At 45.0% G+C, this 9,248-nt stretch overlaps 1 protein-coding gene across 1 annotated transcript in view; it reads left to right on the forward strand.

Annotated features, from left to right (window-relative positions):
- JADE2 (jade family PHD finger 2) overlaps positions 1–8,199 on the forward strand; it is a 189,463-nt gene extending 181,264 nt beyond the window's left edge. The window contains exons 12-13 of the mRNA XM_044664689.1: positions 5,134–5,136; positions 7,236–8,199. Of these exons, the coding sequence (XP_044520624.1) occupies positions 5,134–5,136; positions 7,236–8,110 (878 nt within the window). The 3' untranslated portion in view covers positions 8,111–8,199. The remainder of the gene's footprint in view (positions 1–5,133; positions 5,137–7,235) is intronic.
- Positions 8,200–9,248: the final 1,049 nt, after the last annotated feature.

Genomic DNA, 9,248 nt, shown 5'->3' on the forward strand with positions numbered 1-9,248 from the left:
TCCTTTCTTCTCCCCTCTCTCTCCCTTCTTCTCCCTCCCTTTCTCTGTCTCTCCCCCTCCCTTTCTCCCTCTCCCTTCTTTTCTCTCTGTCTCTCTCTCTCCCCTCCCTCCCCTTCTTTTCTCTATCTCCTGCCTTCTCCTCCTCCTCCTCCTTTTTCCTCTTCTTCCTCCTCTTTTTTCCTCTTCTTCCTCCTCCTCTCTTCTCTCTCTCCTCCTTCCCCCATACATATACATGTGTGTTCCAGCAACCCCAAAAGGTCACCCGGTTAAAAGGAAATGAATGTCTTTACTCTGTTCATCCATCCAGCCCCTGGCTGTTCCCAAGAGATAGCAGGCCTGTGAGGAGATCATAGATGAGATGCCAAGAAGGAACAAGCACTCCTTACTTCCAAGGATTCAAGTGTCCTGTCCCACCAAGCGGGGGTGTGGGTGTACTGACCCGGAGCCCACATATCCTGGGACTCTGTCTTAATATCTGATTGCTGTTGCTGAGCATATTCCCTGGGGCCAAGCAAAAGGAAACCTTGGGAAAGTCCTTCGGCCAGGGGTCTGGACTGTGTTCCTGTCCCTCCACTTTATTGATACCCAGAACATTGTGATTAGGACCATTCGTTAGCCTTGCATAGCTGGATTAGCAGAAGTTTGCTAAAGTGCTGATGTTAAGGAGAGCCCTGTACTTCTTGCCTAAGTACAGCTGACTAAGCCCACCTTGGCTACGGAGGAGCTTCTGGTGCATAGGCAGGTCGGTCAGTCAGTGAGTGGTCAAGCAGGGAGTCCCTTTTGTCAGCCAGGGTCTGGCTAGTTTAGCAATAGGCCAATCCTCATGGCTACTTTTATGTAGTAAGATGGTTATAGAAGTATAATGGCAAGGCTCAGGGGGGAGAGTTTGGTACATTTCGGTACTTACCTGCGTTGGTACCAATTAGCCTCAGTTACTCCTCCCTGAGTTTTTTGCTTTTTTCACATTTCTTATACTAGGACAGCATTTAATAAGGTATAATCCAGGCCAGGTTTCCCCACTTTGGGCAAGTTACAATAAAAAGAATGCTGGGGAGCTGCTGGGTTGTTCAGCGAATTGAGAGCCAGGTCTGGAGAGAGGAGGTCCTAGGTCCAGATCTGGCCACAGACACTGTGTGACCCTGAGTAAGTCACCTAACCCTCATTGCCTAGCCCTTACCACTTACCTTACCTTTACCTTTACAGTATTGGTTCTAAGATGGAAGGTAAGGGTTTTAACAACAAATAAACAAAACATACTGAATCTGTAGCCCCAAGAACCTGAACTTGAAGCTTGGTCACACCATTCATTGGTTGCGTGACTGGAGGCCTCACCTCTGAGGATCATTCTGGTTCTGTAACTCTGATCTGAAGGATAAGGACTAGACCTGCGCTTTCATTGCTCCAAGGAACTCCTTGCAGCATAAAGTTTTAATGGCCCAGAGCCCTGAGAGTTTGAGTGACTTCTTAGGATCACAGAACTAGTGTGAATTAAGAGTCAAGACTTGAATGGAGGTCCTCCTGAGTTCAAAGTTGGATCTTGTGGGATCCCATGAATTCATCCCAATAAAGGGCAGTGGGAGAGGCTATCTTCTCTTTTTTTCTGAGGCACTCCATTCTGAATCAGCTCCTGGGAATAGAGCCAGAGATGCCAACCCATTTCACAGAGGCCAGGGACCAGTGCCAAAGTAGAGCCCCGGATTAGCTCTTTCTTCCCTGAACTGTAGGCCCTTCATCCTATTAGCAATCTCTTGACCAAGCCTATTTTTTCCTGGCTCTGAATGCCAATACACCATCTTCCGTGTTTGCACCTTCAGGTCACAACATGTGTGTACCATGAAACTGGTGAGAGGGCATCAGGGAGCTCGAGAGGGAAAAACCAGGTCTGAGCTGAAGGACTGGGATATGGCAAAGACGGTCCCTTCTCCCCAGACTACAGTCAGAGGCCCAGCATCCTGGGGAAAGAGCCAAGCTCAACAGGAAAGCATCCTCCACTCCCAGCTCCATCCTGTTGGGACTTTGTGGTCAGGTCAGCAGCGAGGCCTGGGGTGGGCAGGTGGGTTTACTCTCAAGGGAGGTGGTGGAAGTGTCTCACCGGCTTCATCAGTCAGGTACAGGTGGCAGAGTCATATCTAGCTAGATGGAAAAGGGACAGACTCATCAGCAGGCAGACAGATGGCCAGGGCCCTCAGCAGCAGTCCCAAGATAACAAAAATTTGTTGTCACAGGATATAAACCCCAAAATGTTAGAATCTTAGAATTACAGACTATATAACATAGAACTGAGAACTAGTAATAGGAAATGGAGACTGCCAAAGTGGGGAGGGAATTTAGAATAGCTGGCAGAAATGGAAAAGATCTTAAAGATCTTGCAGTCAGCCAACCCACTGCTTTTTACAGATGGGGAAACTGAGGCCAAGAGAGGTGATGGTCCTTGCCAGAAGGCACACAGCAAGCCAGTAGCTTCACTGGTAATACCACCCAGTTTTCTTTACCATTATCCATAGATGTCTTTTTATGCAGAATTCCCCATTTGGCCAGATGTACCAAGGGGTAATCTCTACGTTGTGCTTATTTAACATCTTGTGGCCAGAGTCTTCCCCTCAAGGCAGGTGTGGATCGGTTATGTGGTATAACCAGAGACCCTGTGTTTCTCTGACAGCCTCACTTCTGCCCTGCAGAGTCATTGAAACAGCCAATACCATCTAAAGAAAGAGGACGAATGCCATTTTGAAACCGCCAGCACAGTAGAAATTTTCATTTCTTTTTCAAATGAGCTAAACTCAGCCATGCCATCTTGGCAAATCCTTTACTCAAGGAAGAATTAAGGAGTAAATTCCCTCTCCCTGATTTCCTTGTGGGCAGAGGTAGGCATCATCTCTAAGTATACAAGGTGATTGAGGGGTATTGTGCCAGCCCTGTCCCATAAACCCCAAGAGTGTCTGCCCTACTCGGGACTAAAAGTCCACTATTAGAGAATCATTACTTTGAGTTCATTCACTCAGACATTTCCTGGATCATAAGAAATGTTTTTAAATAAGCAAACATAAGAATCAACTGTGTGTGCAGTGTGCTCTGCTAAGGCACTAGAAATAATAACGGGTCCCCTTTCTGATGCTTTTACAAAGTAACAACCCTCTCAAGGAGGTAGGATGATAGGTATTACTACGTTTTAGTTTTTGCTTATAGTATATTTTGTAGATTATAAAACTGAAGCCTGGAGAATTTAGGGTTTAGTAACTAGCCCACTCACTGTTACAGAACTAGGAAATGATTAAGCCAGAATTCAAACCTAGGTCTCTCCCTGATTCCAAAACCCTTTCAACTAAACCATCTCTTATTCTTCATTTTCCTATCTATAAATGAAGGAGGAGGAATCAATTTTCATATTATTTCTTATGCTTGTGATCTGTTGAAAAGAACAAGTGGGTATGATGAGTCAGAAGACTTGGGTTTGAATTTCAGTACCCTGGCTCTGGGCTGCTTAGCATTTCTCTCTGGCTTTGATAAAGACACAGATAACATGTTTTTCACATTTCCAGTCTGTGGAATGGTAGAATCAGGATCCAGAAAGATTTCCCTCAATTAGCTAGACCAGAAAGTTAGACCAGATGCTAAGAAGAAGAAACCGAATTAAGTTTGTGTGATGTCTTAGATTTGGGGTCAACAGATCATTTTTGCCTGGACAAAATAGAGGGCTGTGGGGCTCCAGGGCAGATTTTTCTGAAAAAGGTTAATGACTAGCGTAGGTTGTGAATTGCACACTCAAGAGTTATCAGCTTGGGATGTTAGCCAGAAAAGTGGGTGACATCTCAGGCCACATTGGGAGAGACATCATGTCCAGAATGAGGGTGATGACCAGTCTCATTATCCTCCAGCAGGGCCACACATTGAGCGTTGCGTTCCATTGGCAATATCCATTTTAAGGATATTGATCCACTAGAGGCTTTCCCAGAGAAGAGGACCTGAATGGTGAAGGGATCTCAAGCCTCCGCCATGGGGGGAATTCAGTTGAAAGAACTGAAGATGTTTAGCACAGAGAAGAGATGCCTTAAGAGGGACGTGATTGCTCTCTTCAGGTATCCAAAAGGCTGTCATGCGGAACAGGGATCAGGCATGTTCTGCTTAGACGTCACCTCAAGCATGGATCTATTCCCCCACTCATTCTACCACTTTCTCTATGTTCTGCCCTCTACGTGCAGCATCCTGGGGTCAAACCCAAGCTGCCCTGCCTTCTCAGAGGTCTTAGGAGGAATCTAAGCAGACAAAATGAGTAGCAGTGGGTAGAAGGAGCAAAGACTTTGAGGGAAGGTAAAACTTGCTGAGTGCTATTCAAAGGGGGTGTGAGTTATTTCAGCAGAGAGCGGGCTCTCGTTCACTCTAGGTCTTTAGGCAAAGACCTTTTGCTGGGAAAGTTAGAAGGGAGTTCTCAGTCTAGTATAGGTCGAAATAGATGACCTCAGAGGTCCCTTATAAACTCTAGGATTTTGTAACCTTGGAGAAGCCTCTTTCCCTAAAGGCCTCAGTTTCTCTGTCTGTAAAATGAATGGGTTTGACTAGATAATCTCTTAAGTATTCTTAGTGAAGATGTCCTTTGAGGGAGAGGGAGAAAGCACAGAAAAGGCACTGGTCTAGTGTACAGGTGCCAAAAGAGTACAAGGGGCAGCTAATTACCTACTGTTTGCCTGTGCTTCCTGTGCTCAGTGCTGAGGATACAAAGACAAGAGTCAAATAGCTTCTGTCTTCAAAGAGATTATATTCTAAGAGAAGGGCGCGCGCGCGCGCATGTGTGTGTGTGTGTGTGTGTGTGTGTATCCATATCCACAAAAATTTATTAAGCACTGACTGTGTACTGGGTATTGTGCTAGATGCTGGGAATGCAAAGACAAAAGCAAATGATATCCTTTCTTGTAGAATTTCCAGAATGTACAATGTCAGTCGATTTAATTAACCCAGACTCCCCATACCCCTAACTGCCTGGAGAGATAGGACTTGTCTGTGTTGTCATTCTGAGTGAACCATGCATTTGGGAGGATGCTAAAAAGAAATCACATTCGAATTGTTTCACTTTTTTTTTTCCTCTTGGAATAATCTCAAGACAGTGGAACAAGGTCAGCTCAGCATTGACTGTGGCAGCTGGTACCTGAGCTGCATCTTATAACACTATAAAGCATATCTTAGAATGCTTATGTCCATCCTCCTGGTATAACAGGCAAAGAGAACTTTTTAGTGCTGGTGGGAGAAAGGATTTCTAACCATTTCTTACAGATGAGCTGTGCCCTCTAAGACTTGGAGTGTTTGGGAGTTGTTCTAGGGGTACAATTCTGTGAGAATTCTTTCAGGCAACGAGCATCAAAATTCTTCTGCTATAGTTAAAAATGCCTTCTTATGTAAGCCAGAATAGAAAAAAGACCCAGGCTGAAAAGAAATCCGTATATCGGGCAGATTTAGTATGGAAGAGAAGTTATAAACCTTCCCACAAAATAAATGTGCCCCCCCCCTTAAAAATGAAGATGTAGAGTTGCATGTATGTAAAAGACTCCATCCCAGCCCATGAGGAGTTTATAATCCAGCTGAAGAAATATTACAGAGATATAATAAAAGGTGTCTGAGCAGAGTAAAGTATAAGAACCAAATAATAATGAGTCCCCTTTCTAAGACTCTTAAATGTCTACAGTGAACTTTTCTCACAACAGACATAGGAGATGCTTGGGTAGAGTAGGGTAGAACTGTCCCTAGAGACTGGCACCTGGGAATTGTCACAGGATTATATTTATATATTTGTATTTATATACTGACACAGGATTTTATCTATATATACACACATATATATGTTTTGGTTTTTTTTAAACCCTTAACTTCTGTGTATTGGTTCCTTGGTGGAAGAATGGTAAGGGTAGGCAATGGGGGTCAAGTGACTTGCCCAGGGTCACACAGCTGGGAAGTGTCTGAGGCCAGTTTTGAACCTAGGACCTCCCATCTCTAGGCCTGGCTCTCAATCCACTGAGCTACCCAGCTGCCCCATGTATAAATGTGTGTATATAAAATTTAGAGGATTCAGTCATTCCTATAGTCCTGGTCTTTGAACAGCATAGAAACAACAGAGATTGGGATTTAGGTGACAAGAACAATGAGTTAAAATCAGAAACTACAATATGTCAGATTTGGGTGAACTCCTCTATCTATCCTCTCCTGAGGGTATGATTATTGTTCTAAACATAAAAAGTCCTCTTATTGTTGCCATTTTGCAGGTAAGGAAACTGAAGCTTAAAAGAGTTTACTGATTAACCTAAAATTAAATAGTTTAGTAAACGTTGGTGCCAGGATTCAAACCAAGTTTCCTAATTCCAAGTCTTTCCATGTGTTGCTGCCTCATTGGTACAGATGAGAAGTGTTAGAGGGGGGGTGTGAACATGGTCTGGGATAGACAGGATAGAAGGAGGTAGGCCACAAATTAAACCTTGAAAGGATTTCCTTTTTTATTATTATTATTGTATTTTATTTTTTCAATCAAAGAAAATCCCCTTTTCCCTTCCCTTCCAATTAAGAAAGAAAAATAATATCCTATATGTTTATGTGTTTTGCATATATATATATGTATACTTATGTAAGTATACACACATATGTATGTCTCAGTCTGTACTCTGAGTCCATTATCTCTCTGTCAGGACATAGGTAACATCCTAAGTCCTCAGAAACTATAATTGATCGTTAACATTGATTGGCATTCCCAAAGTTGTTTGTCTTAATTGTTATTGTTTAAGTTGTTTTCCTGGTTCATACCAGCCTTCCCAGGTTTCTCTGAAACCATCTCCTTCATCATTTCTTACATCCCAATAGTATTTGTTCACATTCGAATCCAATGAACATTTATTAAGTGCATACTATATGCCAGGCATGTTACTTAGCGTGGGGGTTACAATGAATAAAAAGACAGTCCCTGCAAGGAGCTTACAATCTAAACAGAAAAACCTACAAAAGGAGGCAAGAAAAGCGTGGGGTGGATAATAGGAGCGGGAATGGTAGGGAGCACCTGGTATGAGGGTGATCTCATTCAGTGGAGTGAGCCTAACTTGTCTGACAGTTTTCCGGTTGCTGAGCACCAAAAAAAGAGGTTTTCTTAGAGGGAATAAAGGGAGTCCGATCACATCAAAGATGACAAGTCTTGCCTACTTTGTGCTCCCCAACACTTATCCCCCCTCAAGTCTGACCTCCCTCTTCTCTTTCCACTCCCCTAGGTTTGTCCACCTCTTTCCCCATCGATGGAACCTTCTTCAACAGCTGGTTGGCCCAGTCGGTGCAGATCACTACAGAGAATATGGCCATGAGCGAGTGGTCCCTGAACAACGGGCACCACGAGGACAACACGTCTGAGCTCCTCTCTGAGGAGCTGCTCCAGGATGAAGAGACCCTCCTGAGCATCATGATGGACCATTCCCTAAAGTCTCCCTTCAAACACAGCGACGCCACCAAGAAGACCCAGGGCAAAGCCAGGCCAGTGAATAAAAAGAAGAACCCCCGGGACAGCCTTGGTTCCCTGCTCTCAGACCACCCGGAGGACTCTGGCCAGCAAACCACCCCACCAGACCATACCCCGAACCACGACTTGGGGAATGGCAAAGCCACTCGTGGGGCAACCAGGATACCTGCAGATCGCAAAGGAGCCAGTGGGGAAGTCCGGAAGACTCCAAAAAGGGGATCTTCTCAACACTCTCCCAGCCCCAAAGCCCATGACTCCACCGTCCTGGCGGGCTCGAGGAGCTCCCCACACAAGGATGACAAGGAGACTGTAGACGCAACTCCGCTTGAGACTAACACCCCGATTCAAGTGCCTGGCTCATTGGGGAGTCCAAAAACAGTAGTGAGGTTCAGATTGCCAAAGGAGGGCAAAGAGACTAGGAAGCTGCCGAATCCAAAGCCCGAGGCAATGAACAGACCTCCGGTAGGGGAGAGGCCAAAGGTCACCTTGCACTTTGACAATGAGACCGATGGCTACTTCTCCGATGCAGAAATGAGCGACTCTGATTCAGAGCCAGGGAGTGGCAGGGTTCAGCTAAGCCAGAAGGATTCAGGAAACGACGAGGTAGTCAGAATGAGCGTTTTGGCATCCTAACTCAACCAGATAACCAACTGTGACAGTTCTTAAGAGGCCTAAACCCAGTTACAACTGCCATTTTCGATTTCTGCCTGATATCATAATACAAAGGGGTTCCATTCTCGGGGGTGGGGTGGGAGTTTTCATTTGTTTTATATATATAGTTTAAAATTGAGCACCGTTGTCTTTCTCTCCTCTGTATGCTGGACATAGGACATAAACTTCCACTCCCCTGGCCTGGGTGACAAGAATCGTCCCTTTTAATAATTTAACTTGCTTATCCCAATGAAGCAAAATGCCAAACATGGGCATTCAGGGACTGGGGGTTCTGGCCCCAACTGGGGTCACCCAAGGCATCAATAACGAGGTCTGATATTGCCAGTACCCATTGTTTCTGCAGGGATGACAGTCTTATGGGCATTATTTCAAGGCAAAGACAAGTAAACTCATTTCCTGCTTTGCCCAGGGTTCAGTATCCAGTCCTAAGGCTGGGTCAGGAGTCAGGTTCCAGGGGTATAGCTGAACCCCTCTCCACAACAAGGCAACACCCCCCAACACCCAAGGAAGTAGAATAAGCGAAACCTAATATAGAACTAACTTTTCTAAAGCACAAAGAGCTTATTTGAAGAAAGCACTTAAGGGTGGGGGAAAACACTCCTTTAACAGAAGCCTTGTCGATTTGTTCCTCTCACCTTTTCCAGTTCAATCTGCTTCCATCCGAGGGCTGAGGGCCAACCCTTCAGCCAGCCACCCCTTTCCTCCCAGAAGCACTGTGCCTGAGTGGCCATAGGAATTAACCAGAGGGGGGAAAAAACACAGGCAGGGCTCCCGGCCCTTGACTTCAAGAGACATTTACTCAGGTGAATCCATTAGCCAAATGGGACCAGGGAGGGGGCTAGGGGAAAAGGTCAAGGCATTCACTTTGCAAAACAGGAAAAGTATAAACATTTAAAACTTGAATGTGTTAACTGTAAAAGCAAAGTCTCCTTCCTGGAACAGGTGACAGCTAAAGCCTCCTTGTAGTCCCTGTCCTGCACATTGGAAAGCAAATCAGATCGTTGGCCTTTTAGCAGTTTTCAGTCTTACTAAGACTACAAGTTTCTTCCTTCAGTTTCTTTTGGAAAAACACTCCTACCTACAAGCCTGTGAACTCCTT

Source organism: Gracilinanus agilis, chromosome 2 (genome assembly GCF_016433145.1).
Source record: "Gracilinanus agilis isolate LMUSP501 chromosome 2, AgileGrace, whole genome shotgun sequence".
NCBI lineage: Eukaryota > Metazoa > Chordata > Mammalia > Didelphimorphia > Didelphidae > Gracilinanus > Gracilinanus agilis.